General features: G+C 45.2%; 1 protein-coding gene and 1 long non-coding RNA gene across 6 annotated transcripts in view; one reads left to right on the top strand and one right to left on the bottom strand.

The window, feature by feature from the left end:
• Positions 1–20,910, top strand: part of RREB1 (ras responsive element binding protein 1) — a 124,804-nt gene that overhangs the window by 66,504 nt on the left and 37,390 nt on the right. For all 5 annotated transcript variants that reach the window (XM_084508229.1, XM_084508231.1, XM_084508232.1 and 2 more), the window contains 2 exons: positions 15,613–15,757; positions 16,920–17,056. In XM_084508229.1, coding sequence (XP_084364355.1) covers positions 15,613–15,757; positions 16,920–17,056 — 282 coding nt within the window. The remainder of the gene's footprint in view (positions 1–15,612; positions 15,758–16,919; positions 17,057–20,910) is intronic.
• On the bottom strand, positions 12,373–20,357 carry LOC311431061. The gene is made up of 3 exons (XR_014689215.1): positions 20,194–20,357; positions 13,161–13,234; positions 12,373–12,611 (listed from the first exon to the last, which is right to left on the bottom strand). It is a non-coding gene; the product is annotated as an uncharacterized lncRNA (long non-coding RNA).

Raw genomic sequence — 20,910 nt, 5'->3', positions numbered from 1 at the left:
TCCCATGGCCTGCCAGTGCTGTGGATGAACGCCTTTCGCATCCCATTCAAAACTGCTTCTGCCTCAGGATCCGGGGGCAAGGACCTGCTTGCCAGGTCCTGCCTTGTGTGGAATACCTGCAGGTCTTGCTTGTGGTGGTACCACATCTGCTCTCCTGCGCCAGTTGGGTGATAACACCAGTGCATCTTTCTCTGCTCCTGCACACAGTTCCTTGATTGTTCTCTGGTTTTGTGCTCGGGTGTCTAAGTAGTGACAGATAGGTGTCCAAACCAGCAAAGAACAAGGTTCCTAATGTGCCTCTGGTATCCAGGGTTGCAGTCCCCATGGAGCATCACACAAAATGTGGGGTCAGAGAGAGAAGCTGTGGGTTTAGCAGAAAGTTGTGCATGTTCTGCTAAAGAATCAGCATAGCTCGTGGAGGTCCTGAAGGAATCTTCCCATGTATTGCGGTATTTACACCAAATATGCTCAGTGCACAGGGCAGGACTAAGGGAGAATTTAGTCTGCTGGGATCTGAATTGGGGGGAGAAGGTGTATGCACATACTGCGTACGTTCTTCTCTTCTCTTTCTCCATCTGTGCCTTGTTCTGGCTCTTACTTAACTGCCTATGCTATTTTTTTGAATCAAGACTTTTTTTTTTTTAAAGACCTTTTAGGATTAAAAGCCCAATGAAACAGTTTTGTCAAGGGCAATGCTGTACTGTAGGAGTGTTTATTACTGTTCCGATAGAGGATGAAATTTGTGATCCATTTTTTTACCTCCTAGCAGCCAGGTCATTAGACATTTGGTAGAGAAGAGGAGGGAGGGAGACAAGTTCCAGTTGGTTTTCAGGGTTAGAAAATGTGTTCTTACACTCTGAGGTGTCTATCATCTCCGTGGAAAGTAATTTTTCTCTTCCCTCCCTTTCTTAACGGAGAAAAAAAAAATTAAAAAAAAAAAAACACCTCTAATTTGGTGTTTTTTTTGCACGACGGCAAAACTTGGTTGCAGTACCCAAACTTTTTGGCAAGTGGGAGCACAGTTTTCTGCCTGGCTCTCCTCCGGGTTAGTCTAGCTGTGCTGGGGTGTTGCTTGTACTCTTTACCTGTTAAATTGATGCTGCCCTTCCTGACTCCCACAATACAAGCAAACACTTCATTTGTAAATGAGTCAGAGCCTCTCACATAAGGTCCAGTTTCTTTTTGTTGTGCTCCTTGGCTCCTTGTCAACATGTCAAGTTGAATGGGCACAGCAAACGGAGGGGTGGAGAAGGAAGGCTCCCTTGTGCAGCACCATTCAGAAAAAGAGGTTAAAACCTGCTTCCTTTTCTGACCGGGGTGACTCTTGGCCAGGATTTTCGACAAAGAACTGTGAGCCCAGGGCATCCCTGAAAACTCTCCTGAAGCTGCCAGACTGCTCAGGAGTGGCCCCAGCCTCCTGTGGGGACAGTCACGGTTGGAGAGAGCAGAGGTCTCTGGAGATTGCTCAGTGTCTAGAGTGAAGAGCTAATTTTCTTGTTCTTCTGAATGTGCTGTCAACCTAATTGCCTCTTTATCAGTGCCCAGGCTCCTGTTAGAGGGGGGTTGTTGCAGTCTGGTGTGATAACTGGGAAACCCGTCCATGCCTGGGATCCCTATCAGGAACATGGATTGCTCAGGAGGAGGAGAGCTGGAGAGGGTGCTGCCTTTTTCTTTTCGAGCAGTTCCAGAAGGAGCAAGCCTTGTAGTATAAGGGACCGGGACCGATGTGGGGTTTGAGGAGCTTGTATTGTTGCGGTTTGTAGGAATTCAGAGGAAGGGGTTAGATCATTGTAGTTTTGAGTTCAAAATTCCTGCAGCTGGAATGGAACTGTGATGATCAGTACGTAAGGAAAATGTACGTAACTCAGTACGTAAGAAATACAGCACATGGTAATCCTTCAACTTCCGTGCTAGAGACACAGGCACTAGGGCTTTATCTCAGTTGCAGTAACTTGAAGTTGAATACTCTCAGATCTCCAGCAGAAGCGTAAACTATATGGAAAGAAGGTGTGTGCATATAAGAGTTTTCTGTGGCTCTGAAATAGCTGAGCATTTCCAAAGAAGCATCTAAAATCAGTAGATTGCAACTACTAAAGGCTTTCCATCTGTAGCTCTCTCGGGAGTTTATCTATGAATAGTGAGGAGCCCTTTTGGGTCTAGACTCTGCCACCAAATAGGAAGTTGCAAGCCTCTTCTTCCATCGCCCCCATTACATCTCCCCGAAATGTAGACAGAGGAGTTAGCCCGCTGCTGTGGGTTTTGATGGTGGTGTTGATTTGTGAGCTTTAGCAAGGGACCTTAAGGTAGAGAAAAGAGTTTGCTTGACTTACTGTGCTGCATTCCAGTAGAACATGCATCAGGCTTCAGTGGGAAGAGTGATGCCTCCACTTGCTCCAGAAGGGTTTCCTCCGGGGTAGGAGAGTTTGCCAACAGCTCCTTTTCCATTTCTGTAGCTAAGGATGGTCTGTACCTATCACTTTAAAATCACATTTTCCTCCCTGCCAAAGACATGTTCTGCATGCAACTTGGAAATGTTAATAGAATATAAATGCCAGACAGGAGGCGAGAAATGACCTTCCTGCCAGTTTCCAGTGGGTAGCTATTAAAGGCTCTGTGGCAAGTCTGAAAAGAGTTAAGGGATAATATATGTATTTCTACCACAACTTCCCCAGTTTGGTAAACTAAGCTGCAGTGTCTACGGCTGGTGGTCGCCATGCTGTCTGTGAGTGTGACCGTGCAAACTAACTGAAGCGTTGTGAACCAGAATGTCACACGTATTGACCTTTTCTCCCCTTCCACTCCTTGCCCTCTGCCTGGCAAAATTCTTCATAAAGGCTTTTTAGTTGCATCCTGCTTAAGTACTCATAGGCTGTTTATGTACTATCTCAGGAACAGGTCTCAAAGTTTGGGGATTTTTTTTTTTGGCACATGCAAAACACCACATGCAACAACCACATGCAGAAGTCTTTGAAACTCAAATTGGAAGATCTGGATTGCAGAAGCTATGCTTTGAAGCATGCTTACAAAGGGTCCTATCAAAGAAGGTATTTCTTCTTTTAATTAAGAAGGCACTTTCATTCTCAATCCTATTCTCAGTGTTAGATAATTTTCCCAAACTTCTTTTTTTAACGTGCTTAGAGAGACAAACAGCTGTTTTTGTTATCAGTGCATGGTCCTGTTCTGCTATTCAGATTTTTTAAGCGATGCTTCGTGTGTATGTATATGTTGCCGAGTGCAGGTTTTTTGAGAAAGATGGAAAATGCATGTGCTGGAGGGGAACCTGTGAATTTTGTTGTTTCAGCCAGCCACCTTCACTGGCAAATGAAGAGCATACACTTAGTGAAGGCTGTAACTTACTGTTTGGATGGTGTGTGTTGGATCCCCATAACAGCACAGGGATTGAGATGCATATGCTTCAACGATTTCCCAGCTCTCTTTAACATGGGTCTCTGTTTTATGGGCAGGCACGCATACAGGCTGCCTGTGACTTCTCAAACATCCAATACGCAGAGTGTCTTCGAGATCTGGCTAAATCCATCCTCTCCCTGCGTTCCACCTGTGAATTTCTCCTATGTTATTTATGGCACTGGCCCACTTCCAGTAAGTTGTGTGTGCTTTGTAGGGTGCAGTGCAGTAACAATGCCCAGCCTCGAAGTACAAATAGGATCTCTGCAGTCTAGCACATGCATTCAGTCTAGCATTTGCTTAAGATGGGAATTTTTGGAGGCAGAACATAGCTAAAAAGGCATGATGAGTTGTTGTTTCTTTTTTTTTGGGGGAGGGGAGGGACGGGGAGGTAACATGAGGGGAGTTGCAGAAGGGGAGAGGAACTGTCTTGTTACAACATTGTTTGGTTTATGGTGGTTTGCAAAGATGGCCAAGTGGAAATTTGGTATCAAATTTTGGGTAGCGTTGGAAGATTGAACACGTAAAACTTGAAACAAAAACAAGTACCCAAAGAACCTGCCACACTGAAAATGACTGACACTTCGCGTGTGTGAAAAGGCCATCGATTATTGTCTTGCACAACAGGAATGTCTCTTTGGTCTTCTCCTGAGGAGCTTTTATTTCAGTGCTCTTAACTATGAAGAAGCAGGATGCATACAGGCATCCATAAGGAATGCATTTCAAATGCATTCCTTATATGTGGGGAATGATTTAACCACTGTCACCGTGCTAGTAAAATATAAGCTTCAGCAAATACAAGTGCCCTAATTCTTGAGCGGGGATAACTAACACAAAGGACTAATTTCTGCTTCTGGTAATTGATAACTGTAGCTGTAGGAGACAAGTGAGATGTGATACCTGTTCTGGTTTTCTTTGCGGTTAAAAAATATTCCTTATATTTTCACTAATACATTTTGTAAATAAAGGTGGGGAAACGGATGGAGAGAAATGTTTTTGGTCTCTCCTGTCAGCAGATATGTCCAGCGTAAATGTTGGGTACCCTGCTGGGACCTCCATGTTAAAAAAAGAAAGAAAGAAAAGGTCAGGACTTTTCAACAGCAGTGTATAGCAGAAGGAGTCTGTTTCTCTGTGTCTTTGATAAGAATTGGAGGAACAAAGTAATTTTAATAGTACCAGGCAGAAACTTCTGTCTGTCTCACTGTTGCTGAGTAGATTGGTCATCTTTGTAAAGATTTTACATAAACCATTATTTAATTCACATGATACATAAATAGGATGCTCAAAAAAAAACCCACCATGGATATCTTCAGCTGTAAGTGACCCTAAAGGAGCTCTTGTGTCACAGTACCACTGTGAGCCCTTGGAGCTGTAAGGAGATGCCATGATTTCAGATGTGTTGAGCACTGCTTGCAGCCTTGGACAGTATCCCCCTTCAGTTATCATTAAAGAACAGCAAAGGAAGTTAACACAAAAACACTAATGCTGAGATCTGATTAGAATCAAGCAAAGCAAGGAAGTGCAGAGTTAAGATTTATATGCTGACCTTAATTAGCTCCATTGTTCTTGAGAACCAAAGCGTACACAATGAGGAACATTATACTTGCATCTCCACAGCTCTTCGGTACCTAAACATAAGAACCACTTCCGTGAGCTTTTCAGCCCCAGATTTTGTGTGTGTGCATGTCCTTTAATTAATACCTAAATCTGAGCTTGCACCTTGTAAGGTTGTGGGTTATTACGGTTTGGTTTTCTGCAGGCAAAGTGGGGACGCTCTGCCCTCAGTGGTCACTTCAGGTTTTGGGTATGAATCGTGCCGAGGGGAAGGTGGTCCGACATTGCTGGGTACTAACACCCTCCTCACAGGCAGTAACATAAATCTCCGTGTAACAGAGTGTATTCAGCATAGCTTAGTGCTGCTTTGTTACCCGTGTCACAGCTCAAATGAGCACAAGCCACTTGACAGATTAGACGCTAGTCGCAGAGCACATGGCTGCGGTGACCTTGATCTTTCAGCGTATGTACCCTTTCAGGAACATCACCTCCTCTAAAGGTTTAGTATTCCTGGGGATGTTACTTCCCCTTCTCACCTTGGAAGAGCCACAAAATAAATACAAGCTTTAACTTTGCAAGCACTAGAAAATCCAGGTGATCTTTGCAGCCAGTTGAGGGGCTGTTAGTCCTTTGCCATGAGCCTGACATTGTAGCGTGTCTTGTGGATATGTTGGCTCTCAAGGTTAACAAGCAGCGTGTCCAGATGGCATTCTGGTTTGTCTTCTAGGTCTGTACTTCACTGTGGGCAATTCTGTGTAGAAAATGCTGGTTGCTGAGAAAGTTTGCTGGGAAAGTTTGTCTGTTAGGGAAATCTTTGCTTAGCCTGTTGTGCGTGCATGTCAGAAATGCTTGCCTTGCTGCCCTAATGAGCGCGTGTTGAATGTTGTCTGAAGAGACTCCTGGGCCACGTACCAAAGAGAAGGAGGAAAAAGTCTATCTCAAACTGCATTTGTGGTTGCTGTCGTTCCACCTTTAATGTGTCTTCCAGCTTTACCTTTTCTCCCCCCAGTATCTAACCTGCTCGACCTGTTCTAGTTCAGCATGCTGCAACCAGCACACTGTAGTATGTGCCCCCTCTCGGGGTCAGCGGGTTTATTTTGCCTTTCTCTTGTCTCCCCTTTTAAAAATAAGCTCTTCATTCACTGGGGCCTTTCACTCATGTTTTTGAGCTGTGATGTTCACCTGCACGATGCACAGCTTCAGAAAAAAAAGAAAGAAAGAAAAAAAAAAGGTCTATAAAGCAGTAGCACCATGGTGCAGCTGGTGAATACCACCCAGAGTACAAGCGCTGCTTTCTCTTTCTTGAGGGCATCAATAGGTGTGCTGACTTTGTCAGGCTGCTCCCTTAGCTGAAGTTTTCTGAACAGTCTCGGTGATTTTTAGTAATTCCTCAGCGCCAGCACTCCAGTGCATTGTGTGGAAAGATGTCGTCAAGCAGAGGAGGTGTGCAGCTTCTGTGTGGGCCCAGCATCCTGAACTCCCCATGTCCTGCTGCAGTTTCTGCTGCCTCCTGTAAAGTAGCAGAAGTCGTGCAGGGACTGCAGTTTCCAGCGACTCTGCTGGACTAAAGCAGAGCCGTGGAACGAGACGAGAAACCTTTTCCTGGTGCTGTGTGTGAGATCACCGCTGGTGAGGAAGGAGGACCACATGTTCAGGAACAGGAGAGGAAATGGCCTGAACACGTGAAGCCGGGCCTGCTAGGATGCCATCTGCAGCGCTGGCAGGAGTTTGCACAACTTGTGTGTGCAGCGATAACCCTGACTTCCTTGCCCCTCGAGTCACTTGGTGACTGCAGATATCAGGGTTATGTGGAGACCCTGCTTTAACGAAGATGTGCTTGTTATCTGGCTCAGCTTCCTTGTTTGCAGGCCTGCGTGTGGGGGGGGAGGTACTGGGCTCCATCTGCGCAGCATCCCCAGCATGGCTGTGGCCCTGTGGCCGTCTATTTTTTCCTCCTTGAGCTGTGTGACGCAGCAAGTTGTTCTCTGCTCTGTGCCATCGGGATTGCTCAACACTGGAGTGTGACAGGGCAGCAACTGCACGAGGGCTCTGCCTGGTTCTGGGAAGTAGCTGAGGCTAATGTTTGCTTGGTTGTTAAAAGGGTGCGGTGTCGGGGGAGGCAGGACGTACCTGGGACTTCTTCAGCCTTGCTTGCTGTTACGGATAAGACCTTCTGACATCCCTTCTCTATTTTTTTTTTTTTCTCTCTGATTTTTTTCCCTGATGCTAAAATTTAAAACAGCTTCAGTTGTCCTTACCATCTAGTCACACTTGTTTTACTGTGAACTTTAAAATCAATTCTGAATTTATTGATAAGCCTTTTATACCATGATAACTAAAGGAAGTGCCTGAAAACCACAAATTTCCAAAAAGATGAAAGAAAACAGCAGTTCAGAATGTCCCAGGCCAGGTTTTTCATACGCTTTGAAAGCCTTTTTCCTGCTTAGTTTTACTGTTGTTAATAAACTTTTGTCTCCAAGCTTAAAGAAGCATGGGGGCCGCAGAGGGATCTTGTTTAATACTTATTAAAGAGTTTCTTACGGCTTAGAAGTCTCCATGCAGTATTTGGCAATGTTAATTTAGGTCTGCTCTGAATTTAATGCAGACTGCAGGCAGGCAGTTTGGTGAAGTGATACTGGGAAGCTCAGACTGTATTTCTCGCCTCTTTTGCCCTCCCTTCTGCAAGGTTTGATGCAGTCGGCAAATGAATACTTTCTTTTGCTGTCCTTTGGTAAGCTTTGCTTTGGAGGCATGTTTTGAATCACTTCCCTGTCACAGCATCATCAGGCAAATATTTGTCTCCCTTTTTTTCCTTTGAGGTGTTCTGACAGCACTTCTGGTAGAGAGAACAGGAGTGACTTTGAGCCAAGCTGGGAATGCAGTTGTATCAATCCCAGCCTGTTACAACTTGCTGATTCTGCGTCGCAAGTAGTTGCTTAAATATCTGTGAATACAGCATAATTATTCAGAAATGGTACCTCCCCCCCACTTTTTGGATTTGTAGATCAGTATCTTTTCTCTCAGTCACGCTTGCAACTTGCCTTTATTCGACAGCAAAGGAAAAATTTTATTCCAGGATAAAAATACAAAATACTTTGTGTGCATGTACGTGTATCATATGTCTTTAGGTGTCACGTACTGGCAGCTGTATGGCACTGGTTAACTTTGCAGGCCAGCCTGGTAGTGCTGGAAGAGGTTTCTAGTCTGTTGTTTGAACCCAGTCACAGGTGGCTTTTGCCACTCTGGTGCTCCCAGGTAGTCTGGGCGGATCTAAATAATTACGCTCGTGTCACCCAAATGATGCTGCCTGCCACCCCGCTGAAAGGCTGGTTTTGCTGTGCCTCATGTCGCAGGGAGATGGACAGGCCCAGCAGCCCGCACTGGGCTCGGAGGGACACTGGGGGCATGTCTGCATGGCAGCACGTGGCTGCAGACACACGGCCAAAGTGAGTCAGTGCTTCCCCACCTGGTCCTCCCGGGACCTGTCTGCCCTGCCCGGGCTTTTCAGTGGAATCGCCTGCATTGCCATGGCGCTCAGCAGCTGAGCCCTGGAGATTGTGGGCTGTTCCCTTCGCCACAGGTTAGCATCGGTCACTGGCTAAGACTAGGCTGTTTGGTGGGGCTTGAAATCTGTTTTGAGATTGGTGTAAGAAAGCGTTTCCCAAGTAGTTGAGTTTTTTGTGTTGTCACGCCTCTCAATTTGCTGTGAAGTGTGCTTGTGTGGCTTAGGGCTTTTGGGATCATTTTTGTAATTTTGAGGATAAAAGTAGCAAAGGAGCCAAGGAGAAGAAAAACAGAAACTCATCCAAGTACAGATCAGGTTTGATTTGCAAAATTACCTGCATCTTTCTGGTTCCTGTGATTACAACTGGCAAGGGCTGAGTGAATTGCTCTCTTAAGTGGCTGCTGTTTGTAATTAGCACTGGAAATACATTGTCGATACAGATTCTGTACATGTTTTAACGAACAAACAACTGACTAAACTCTTTAACCCAAGGGTATAATGTTACTGTACTTTTGACTTAAGTTCCAGTCATATTCACGAGACACTAAGGAGAGGGTTAGCAGAAGTGTATTAAGTGATTGCTCCAAAAAATGCTGCTGCTTCACTTTCTGTTTGTTTAAGATTCATTTCCCATGCATGTCAAATAGCAGAAGCTTTGAAGCATAGTCCCTTGTGTTTTGCTACATTTCTGGACCATTTGGGCTGAAGTAAGATTTGTTAAGCAGAACAAAGCAACAGTGACAAAGCTGAGATGACATAGAAATTTCTCAGAGGAGACATTAGCAGTGTAATTTTGAAGGCTGCCTTCTCTCGCTCTCTGAGACTTTTTTCATTTTGTGGGGTCCAAATAACATCATGGTCCAATTTGCATCCTGTGTGCACACATCCTGCGCTCTTGTTGGTCCTGATATGGTGACACAAAGTTGAAACTTAGATAAAGCAAATGTTTGTTTGTTTGTTTGTTTGTTTTTAAACAGAAAGTTGCTCACATATTTAATGTTAGGTATGTTCTTTACTGCAGATTACTGAAAATATATATTTTTTGATTCTTCAGAAATTTTACTGTTATTTGAAAGTAGTAATGTAAGTGAAAAATCTCAGGGTAGAAAACAGTGGAAGAAGTAAAGCAATTGTATCAACCAAATCATGCGTAGGGAATCTGACCAGCTCAGTCCTTCCCAGACTAGCCTGGTGAACTTGAGGAACTCTACTTTGGGAAAAAAATAATACAGTAGTATATTTTCAATAAGGTAAAGCCTAAAAAGCATTATTTTTTATTTTCATTCTGTGAGTGTCTTCAGATAAGTATCAGATGTGTGAGAATCATCCCCTAGATTTTGATACCAGACTGCTCAGAAATCACAAGGGAGATGAGGAACAGCAATATGCAATTCAGTAGAGTATAGGGTACATCTAGTGGTAAAGTGGAGAAACTTAGAATAATATGTGGGATATGAAGCCAGAACCTGAACTTGATACTGTCAGATGATCTCTCTGGACTGATAATGCCCAGATTCATTGGCCTCCCCACTGTGTTTTCACAGAAGTGGAGATGTGAGGGAGGAGGAGGGTGTTTGTACATGCACTGGATCCTGTGCTCAAGAATTAATCTTGATTTAGATGCTGGGACTTTCCCAACCGGGCCCCAGTGAAATTGCTTGCTGCTCCCCCTCTGGACATGCTGCTCCTTCTAATCAGACCTACCTGGCATAAACCTCTTGACTGAAAGCCAGCAGTGCTTGTGCTGCCATGGTTATAAGGGAGAGGCTTTAACTCTGGACCCTGCTCAGAGGCTGTAGACCCACCCTTTTGTTCCACACCTTCCTTTTGCCTGGGCCTCTGGGGCAGGCATGCCCTTTTTCAGGGATGTGGAGCACATCGGCAGCCACGGAAACCTGGGGTGCACGGATGGTGCGGTTTTGCTCCCCAGAGACAGAGGTGAGGGATTCCCACACAAGCTGAGGCAGAGGGATGCTTCCTCCCCAAGAGCCAAAGTGGTGCTGCTCGGGTTATCTGCATGCAAAGCAGGAGCTCCTGGTTTTGTTCATAATTCAGCGGGACCCGGAGCTGGGAGCAGCTGTGTTGTGCAGTTGCCTCTTTCAGGATGCTTTGACTCCTGGTTCTAGCCTTGAGCCAGCCAGTCAAAACCTTCCCACGTTCTGGTTTTGGCACTGGAGATGTGGGCTGCCCTGTTTCGAGACCTCCAGAAAGCTTATATGATCAACATGCAAATCCCCTCTGCATTAAGAAAATGCAGCAACCCTTTTTGGAGACGCAGTAAAGATGGGGATGTGACCAATAGAAACTGCGTATCAGTTCAGTAGGGCACATGCTTCCCCCCCTCCCCGTGAGTCACCTCCCTTAGGCACTGATCCAACACCATCCAAGGAGAGAAAAAGGAGTAGGGCACTTGAGTTCTGCATTTGTTTGTTTTCACAAAAGTCTCTTCTTCAGTGAAAAGCAGTGAAGTATTCGCTTGCCACTGTTCTGGTCCAGTGTTCACCCTTCTGAAATCACGCTCTGCACTGTGCTGTTGGGACAAAGACTTACTGCCCATTTGTTTTTGGTTTTGTTTGTTTTGCTTTTTTTTTTTTTTTTTTTTTTTTTTTTTTAGAAAAAAAAAGAGCAGAAGTGAGGGGAATTCTTGTGCACTATCATCTTGGTCATTCTGTTCACGTGATGCTTGGGGGAAGAGGAAAGCTGTGGCACAAGAGGGGAAGCGGAAGGTGATTCTCCCAGGGAGGATGGAATTTTTCAGCTGCAGTGAAGCAGTTGAAAAATGTGGTTTTGTTGTGAGGGCCGACTGGCACACAGTCATAGCTCAGTTGGATCCTCTTGGCTCACCTGTGAAATTCTTTTTGTGAGGGGGAGGAAAGAGATTATGAGGAGAGCATTTTCACGTACAGCTGTGCTGTGAAAAGCAGAGCATGTAGTAAGTTATCTGCATTTTTTGCATAGCAATTCTTAAACGTTAAGAGTTCAGATCAGAGGTGGATCAGACCTTGTTTGGAAAATACTTAATTTCCTCTTGCCTTTTCAGGGCTATTCTTTGCAAATTCTTCTGGCTCTGTGTCTGGACTCATTCTAAATAGAGATCTATCACTTGCTCGGAGAGTTTAATCAAAGCCAACTAGCACATAGCGCTCAGAATCCTCGCTGGTATTAAGCACAGATTTTTGTCTCCTTCATTTCATCTTGTGAATCATGGTTGCATTTTAGTGTTGCACGCCACAGAACTTGTCCAAGTGTGTGTGACCTACCTGCGTGCTGGGGGGACTGATAACCACTGCATGTAGTGCAGTTTTCAGGACTCTGCGCCATCCTGAGCTTGTCTGCTGCTCGTGGGCTGCCCTGTAGGATGGCTCACAGCTACATTTCATTGATGTAAATTAGAAAAAAAGCAAAGTTCCCTCAGCTCTCCTGAGCCGAGGTAGTGGTCACTTCAGAGATGCTGGCAAGTGTTATTGTAAGCTGGTTCTGTGGCTGAACATGAGCATTTCTGTGCATGTCCTTATTTTGCCCTTCTTTTTTTTCCTCACTTAAAGTGTTGAATGTTTATCTTTATTTTTTAGAATTTATGAATGTCATATCGTTTTTCTTTGTCACTGTAGATTCTGAAAGCCAGGCTGACTTATGAGCCGGACTTTCGCGTTCGAAGTATGCCAGTGTTGTCAGGCCAAAATATGTTGTTATAGTCACAATGGGAAAATAACTTCTAAGCACAGCTTTGTTCCTGTTCTTCTGGTGTCTTGGCAGGCTAAACAGTGAGGTCGAGCATTTTCAGTGTTACATGTAAGATCTAATCAAGGCAAACTCTTCTAAAGGAGAATAAGGCAACACTTCCCCCCCCCCCCCCCCCCCTTAGTTAGGAAACTTTTAAAGTAAAAGGAGCCTTGGTGAAGGGAACATCTAACTTTAAAAGAAAGTCTGTGGATGTGACTTGGCATCTTCTGCAGTTCAACCTAAGTTGGGTGATAAATGTTTTCTTGAGGCAGAATGACATCCATGTTGCAAGGTAAAAGAGGGAGATGAAGATTGTGTCTATCCTTTGTACTGCTCAGCTTTATCTTCACGCTTATCTTGGGTTGTAGCTCTAGTAATCTTTTTCCTCTCCACCCTTGACTCGATGTAGTGAAACTTGCTTAACCTGTCAAAGGAATAAACCTGCTTGCTGTAATGAAGAGGACAGGTTGCAACTCTCCTTGAGAACTCTGGAACCTGTTGCTTTGGTTTCAGATTTTTCTTTTTCCTTAATGATTGGATGCAGGGAGCTATCACAGTGTCTGTGATATTTGACCTACACAGTAAAAGTCAAAGGTGCAGTCAGGGTGTCTTCCTGTTTATAGCTCAATAGCTCAGGCTGCTTCCTTTCAAATATGCAAAGCTGAAACATGAAGGGATTACCATATTCCCTGCTGGGGGTATGGATTCTGCTCATGCTTTTCGGGCATGGCAAAAGCGTGCATGGGAATGCAGGCAGGAGAACTGCAGGCTGGGGACAGCTGATGACTTCAGCGCCAGGTGTAGTAGCAAAGCCCTGTCGCTGCGGTGCTGCACCCACATTAACAAGCCCTGCCTTATTAGCATGCATTATATTGCAAACACAGGTGGACTGCTTTTGGGACTTGCAGGAGCCGGTGTATTAGCATGGATTGTGTCAAGCCGGCCGGAGGTGCCAGGCTGGACTGGCACTCACCTGGAGGTCTCCACAGTTTCTCCTGTTGGTACACCCTGGATGTGCCATTGCACCCCTCTCACGTAGGAGCAGCTCTGTTGAAACAGGCAGAGTTAAGCAGATGGATGAACAGCAGGGAAAATAGCTCAGCCCTGAGGAAGCTGTTTTGCATGGGTAGCTACTAAACAGAAGTTCTGTATACTTGATACCAACAGAAAGAGACTTGGAAAGAAAATAGAAACAAAAAGTCCCACGCTTTAGGTATAGCAGTTTGTTGTTGTTGTTTGTTTTCTAAGTGAATGTGATTTAGCTCAACTGCTTTCACTCTCTACCTCTGTGAAAAGTTACTGGCCAAGTAATACTAGCTAGGTGTCAGCCAGGCTGCCAGAAGGGTGAGCGTGCAGGCTGTCTGTCTGTTTGGCTGGCTGGCTCTGTCTAGGGGGACAGGCACATGCAAAAGGGAGATCTCATCAAAACTAGAAAGCACTCTTTACCAAAAAAAAGAGAAAAAAAAAAAAAAAAAGGGCCAACAGACCACCTTCTGCATTTTGCTGTGCCTCTGGAATTGGATCCTTTGTTTTTGGCTGGTCGTTCCCAGTTTCTTTCCAGGTTTATCTGTAACCACTGCAGGCAGCTCTTGCTACCCAGCCGGCTGCACACATCTGCACACAGATGCTCTCTTCTTCTGGAGCCTCCCACACTGTGACCAACACATGTCACCAGCATCCATCCCCTGGTTATGTGACTGGTGAGGGTTACCAGGGGGCTCAGTCTGGTCCACCAAAAGGCTGGGAGCTGAAAGCTGTCAGCATCTTACCAGCCATGTTAATCTTGCAGTGGTTCTGATACATCCGGAGCTTTTGAATGCTGGCTGTTCCTACATAACACCCTCAGAAGCCCGGGTGTAGTTTGAGACAGTAATTTAGTTGGCTTTATCTAAACGTTCACAGATTGTGAAAGGAAACAAATAAAAAGCATTGTGCTGGGAGACAGTCATCCCAGCAGCTTCTGCCTGTGGGTCAGTTTGGTCCAGTGTGCTATCTTGCAGCATCATGCCCTTGGCATTCAAAACTAAAACTGATTTTATGTCATAACACCCAAGCAGTTATGAGGACATATGAGACTCGTTTAGATTACAACATTCTCTCATGTTTGAACATGATAGCGTGCAGTCAAGTGAAATGGCACCGTCCTGAGCTGAGTTGGTGGTGTGACTTCTGAAGGAGCGTGCCCAAATGCCATTAACATTGTCTCCCTTGTGCTGCTTTGAAGTCAGTCACACAGACAAAGGACACCTCTCTCCTACACTCCTATTTCTAACTATTAGAAGTGAGAATTTCCATCGCATATAGGAAGGTAGGAGCCTCAGTTAGATTATTTTTGAAAGCACTTGAGTACAGAAAATTTAAGGCCCAAGGCCCTACATCTGTTTTTTAAAAAAGCACTAGTTAAGCTTTGAGTACTCTGAAGAAGAAACGCAGGAGTAATACCTGTCATCTAACCAGGTGAGAGTATCTTCCTTGGGCTGCAAACACAGCAGACTGTGGGGCAAGTGGGTCAGGTGTGCAGATATTCGTGAGATTCCTTCCTGAGCCACTTCCTCCCTCGAGTTTATACACAGCATCAGGGAACCAAAGAGATGCACTAGATGTCTCTCGATCAGTCTGCTGGGGTTTAGAGACCCATCCTGCAGTGACGGTACTTGTAACCTGGGGGAAGGATGGGTGGCTCTGTGGAATCTTTTTTCCCTTTTTCAGTGCCTCTGTGATAAGAAATAGTCATGGTCCTGGGGACAGGGGCTTGTGAACACATTTTGGCAATACTGAATTTCTCAAGCCATACCTGCTGCAGCTAAACAGTATTAGCAGATACATCCTGACTTCACATTTGCAGCTGAAATCTGATTTTGGGGTGTGCCAGTATTCTGTGTTAAGGCTGAGAAGGAAATAGGAGGGCATTTAAGTGTCGTTCTGACACTGGGGCATACCGATGCAATTTGGGGTACGGTCCGAAGCAGCAAAAAGGAGAGCCAGCTGAAGACAAGGCATTTCTTTTGCATTGAGAAAAGTAGGTGCTGAACTGCAGGCTCTTACTTGCTTGACCACCACCAGACTGCGGCCAGATGTGTGGATCACTGCGTGGCTTTGGGCAGAAGCAGGGCCTCACGGGTGATGGGGGAGAGATGCGTTGCTCCTGGGGCCAGGCGGTATCGGGGTGAGAGCCGTCCTGTGGGCTGGGGCACGGGGACAGATGCTGGGCTCTATGCCCACCACCCCGCACGCTCAGGGGCGCAGTAAAGAGCCCATGCTGGATCGCGCCCCAGCTGCCTTTCAGAAGCACGATGCAGTTTGTGGGATCTCTGCCGCGATCCTTTAAAGGCAAACCTTGGAGGAGTGTTGGCACTAAAATTTACGCAGACTTCCCGTCCCAATTATTTGCCCGCTGACAGTGTCGTCTTCCCCCTCCTGCTCAGGCACATGAAGATTCATGAGAAGGATCCAAACAGCACAGCGAGCACAACTCCCCCGTCTCCGCTGAAGCGCAGGCGATTGTCTTCGAAACGGAAACTTAGTCAAGATGCTGAGATGGACAGAGAGGAGAGGACGCCTGCAAAAAAGGTTCTTTACCAGGCATGCAGCGAAAGGCTTTCCTGGCTGCCTCCTAAACTTCCAGCTGCTGTGTTCATGCAGTCGGCATGGGAATAGTTAAATTTGGTCTTTGTTACAGCCCTGTACATTTTAAGATACCGTGTTTTTCCTTTGTCGTCAGCACTGTTGTCTGAAATCAACAATGAATTTCTAATTTCAGAGACTGAAATAATTCCTTTTTTTTTTTTTTTCTATGCTGTTTATAAATTTCTGGTTTGCTTATGATTTGTATTAGCTGATGTTGGATGAGAAGAGGATGAACTATTCTTCTGCTACCATAGATTTTCCCCTATTTTTTCCCTTGTTTAATTATTAGTATTCTTGCAGGATAGTGATTGGAACTTTAAAAAAGAAACAGTGTTTACTTCAAAAGCTGAAAAAACTTAAGTGCATTTTTGTTTTGGTCTGGAGAAAAAAAATGTATAGCGTGTTTCCCTTCTGCAGTAGCATAATCCTGCATTATTTGAGTTGCAAGAGCAACCAGAAAATATTTATTTGAAGGCTAGACATTTCCATTAGAGTTTTGTTTATGAAATATTTTATTGCATTTCAGTCATTTATACAAAATGTATGGTGACTGCCAAACTTAACTCAACCCTTTCCACTTACAATCTCTAAATGGCGAACTAGTAGCAGCTCCATTTAGCTCAGTATCCCCTTGTTCCTGTGCAAGCTTTCTCCCTGTAATCAGAAGAGGGCTATAGAAAACATGCAGAAGTTCATTGCTTTTCCATGGACCACTTGAGTTAGCAGTTGGCAGTATTTCAGTGGCATAAATAATTTAGTCTGACAGCTCGCCTGGCTTTCTGAAGGGGGAGGAATGCTAGTTCAGTGGTATATAAACATAGGGGTTTATAAGTTGTTCCCATCACAGTTTCTCATTAGAACTGATATATCCGTGACTTAGCTGCACGCTTCATCTCTTGCTGAGCCTCCTTTTCTGTCGCGCGTATTCTCACATGTGCCTCTCACCCTCTTGCTGCTCCCGAAATGAGCCATTTCTGGTCACCTGCAGCAGAGTTGCTGGTGAAGCCCGCTGCTTTGTTTTTGAGAAGACGACTTTGAATGGACTGCATATTGGGTTTGTTGCTTAAAATTCACTCTAGTGAGTTTTTTTTTCCTGTCTCTGAAGGTCGTCGAAGATGGTCAGTCAGGTGAAGGGGATAAGAAGGACGACGACGTTTATCACTGTCCAGTGTGTTTCAAAGATTTTTTTTGCAAGTATGCGCTAGAGTCCCACATGGAGACACATCCAGATAACTCGCTGAGGTAAGAAATGGGCCTGAGAGCATTTCTGGTCACCAGATGGTCTGAGAGAGCTTGCTGGGAAGGGGAGAGACCCAGGCGTCATTCAGACCTCTGCACTGTTAACTGTCCCCTGTTGTGATTTTGAGCTGTTTTTTAAACCCTTCTGCCTCATCTTATGTCACAAGGGTGCTGGAAGGCTTAATTTTTGGGGGGTAATTTTTTTTTTTTTTTAATACAGAAAATCTGCCAGTTAATAGCTGGGAATGTATTTAGAGGAAATTAAAGCACCCTTCCTCCCCTCCAAACTCATCACAGTTGTTATGTGAAACTAAAATGCCACCATCGCAAAATTTTAACAAGTTAAACTAAAGATGCTTAAAATAAAAGTGTTCAGGTAACAAACCTATGACATTTGTCTTCTTGAGGAAAAGAAGAAGACTGGATATAAAAGTTTTGTTGTTTGTCATGGGAGTGAGTGAAGATAGATGAGTTTCTGGTTCCAAACTTTTTGTAAAATGTATTATGCTTTTCTGCCTGTTGAGGTTAGGGAATGTTTTGGATTTTGGCTTAAATCAGCATCTCTTAACAAGGAAAAATTAGTTATTAGTTGTCTGGGAAGGTGTTTCAGTTTAGTGTTTTCGTTCAAGTAATTGCTCCTGGGACTTCTGATACTTTTTTATTTCCTGTTTTTTACCATAGAAAAAAGTAGAGCCAGATACATGAAGATATAAAAGAGGTATTCCAAGTCTAGTTTAAACACGTAGAAAAGCTGCTATTTTATGAAATCAGATTATCCATTTGCAGAAGCTTGTCAGTGTTTTGGGCGTATTTTAGGACACTGGACTCTCCAGTGATCTTTCCAGAAGGTTGCAGAATTCAACATCTTGAAGTGTCAACATTCTTTCCTGAACACTTTGCCTTAGTTAGTACGATGGGATGGAGCAGACCTGAGGTTAACTTTTTTTTTTTTTTTTTTTTTTTAAATCAGAAAGCCTTGGTAAATAAGTGCAAAACCATTTTTTAAACAGGCATTGTACGTATTGTAATTAACAGGGAAGGGATTTTAAAAGCTGTTTCTTAAACTTAGTCCAGCAAATAGTAGATATTTAAATGAAGTTCACTGTTTCTGAAGTAAGTCAAGTAAATTTTCATTGCAGGGCAAAACTAAAACAGTTGTTATTTAACCCCCACTGAAGAGTCAAGTGTATGGCAAAATTATCTCAGAGACATTTTAGAGAAAATGGCTGTATTATTAGGCTTAACCTGATGTTAGCCTCACTTTAAAGCTTCCATGAAGATACAGCCTCGTTGCTAGGCCATATGCCATGAAGCTGAGTGGAGAGGTGGGTTCTGGCTTTGTGTGTTGGATAAAAGATAACAGAAGAGATGCCCTTCTAGCCTGGCAGCTTTACAGTCTGCTGCTGCAAGGCAGAAAGACACCGGCTGTGCAAACAGTGCTGTTCGTCTTCATGCAACTCTTCTGCTGGGATGGGGAGACTTGCTTTTCGGGAACTTTCTCCTGACATGGATTTTGTTACCCCTAGCTGTGTTGAGCAACAAGGGCTAGAATGTGTCCCTAAATCAAAGCCACGACTGTCGGTGTTGATTGTCAGGCTCTGTGGGCAACAGTTAAGGGTGGTGCTGGGATGCTGATCTTTATGGGCTTGTCTAGATGCTGGTAATGTTTTTTTTGTCAAATGTTTGGTTTAGCAATTTAAGACATTTCAGTGGAGATAGGACAAGACAAGGAAGCCAGGATTTCCCCTGATCAGCTAACGTACTCAGATGCAGCTTGCCCTGTCTATCTGGCTTAAAACACACCTTTTGTCCTGGTCTAGACAAGTCAAATGACACTGTCTGCTTGGCCCAACCTAGCAGAAAATCCTCTGGTAAGCAGTCAGGGCTGCTGTTAAGGTGACTCTTTCATCCCACAGAAGATGGGTTAAATCCTAGGCAGGCATGGGCTGCAATTCCCTGGTTCTGAGCTCTGCAAGACTGTAGGATTCAACAAAATACGCCAAATGTGGTGTGCCATTCTCAGCCCTGAGTTAGTGTGACTGAAATGATTCCTCTTGTGAGGCTCAGGGTTGTTTTTTTGAGTGAAAGAGATGAAGAAAACAAAAAACATGTTGCTAGAATAACAGAGCAGGAGGCATGTGTGTATGGGTGTGTTTGTGGCTGGGGAGCAAACTGCAAAGTGTTAGAAGGCATTCATCAAATCCTGGTGCTTCCTTATTGTAGAAGACAAGGAGGAAGAACTCTGCTTAAACAAATTTCAAACAAACAAAAAAGCATACCGCCTGTGTTATGAGCAAAGGGCAGAGAGCAGAACATGCCCGGTCTCCTTTTATTGCCAGTATTGTAAAATTAGAGTCACTTGATCAGGACTTCTGCGAGGCAGGTATCAGATGTGCATCCCACAGCCGGATGCTCTGGGTCTGGCAGCTGGTTTGCGGCTACGGCCGTAGGTAGCCCAGCACAAACTGTTGTGTCACGGCCAAAAAATAAGCCGTGCTCTGTCAGCCTAGCCGTGCCTTTCCTGCTTGGACCACAGGGCAAACATCCTCTCTCCCGGAGCGGGGCATCCGTCTGTCCCTGTGGAGAAGCAGGAAAGGTAGGGCTGTCTGGCAGCCCCTGGGTGGGTGTGTGAGCAGCTAATTCACGGGGTGGGCCCGTACCCTTCCAGAGACCGTCAAATGAACAACCGGGAATCGCAGGGTTAGCTGTTCAAAGGCGGATGAAAAGACATCCCGCATTGTCCTCCCGAGGAGGGCTTTTTCATGTAAAGCCCCGAGCTGGGAGCACCTCATTGTTTACTCGCAGCAGAATAAACAATGCTTAATCCATCGATTGTGTGAGAGAGGCTCCCGCTTGGGAGAGTCTCTCTCGATTATGTAAAAGCCCAAATCGGGCATCTTTGTCTCCTAATTACGGTAAGAAGTGCCCTGCTCCAGGGAGCGAGAATAGGGCCCTTTGTCCCACAGACAGCGGGCTGCAGCACTGCATATCCTGCGCGCATTACCCCCCGGCCAGCCTCTGTCCCTTTGAAGCCCTGGGACCCGCACCCCAATTAGTGACACCAACTGGTCCCGGCGAGGCTGCCTGCATCCCTGTTAGCCAGGGGGAGCCGCACAGCGGTGCTTTCTGAGCCTCCCTACCTGGATTATTTAAAGCCGACAGCCATTTCCCTGCAGCCGGGGCCTCAGGACACCGTCTATTTTGGTGAGTTTGTATCTGAGCGTCGATATAATTAGCAGGGCGCTGAAACGCCGGGCAGCCAGTAGGGAAAATGAGAAACCTCGCGGAGCGGGGTAACTTCTCTGGAAACTTTTGTGGCTGAGGGTTGCTGTCAAACATGGTAATGTGCTTGTAAAGGTCGCCTGACAGGCAGCGCTGAGCACCATCAGCAGCCCGAGCGAAGGAGACGTGAGGATTTCCTGGGGAGAAGCCTCTCGAGGCGCTATGTGAGGTTTCTCTTCTTTCCCTTGGCAAGTACAATGGAACAGGCTTAAAGTAAAACGTGTGGCTTTTAAAAAAGTACATACACTGAAAAATTCCTCCGTTGGGTTTCTCTGTAACCAGAGCATACCCTTTTCATTTCCTCTCTCTCTCCTCCAGGAGGCTTCTTACAGTACTCTCTGTACCAGCAGCTGAGGTTTTTTTAATTTTCCTTCCTCAGCAGCAAGGAGACATTTACGCGGCTTCTTGTGGCCGTGCATCTTTCCGCGGAGAGGAGGAGGGAGGTGGTGATAACATGGCAGTTCCCACCTTTCACAGAGGCATGTTTCAACATTAGCTCTCAGCAAGGACAGATTGTACAGTTTGAAATGTGGTAAAAGCCTGTGTCTTAATGAGCGCTAGGTGGACTTTTTGAT

The sequence above is a fragment of the Aythya ferina genome (assembly GCF_964211825.1).
Source record: "Aythya ferina genome assembly, chromosome: 2".
In the NCBI taxonomy this organism is placed as follows: domain Eukaryota; kingdom Metazoa; phylum Chordata; class Aves; order Anseriformes; family Anatidae; genus Aythya; species Aythya ferina.
Note: the sequence above shows the minus strand (reverse complement) of the source record. Positions and strands in the feature narration are given on the sequence as shown.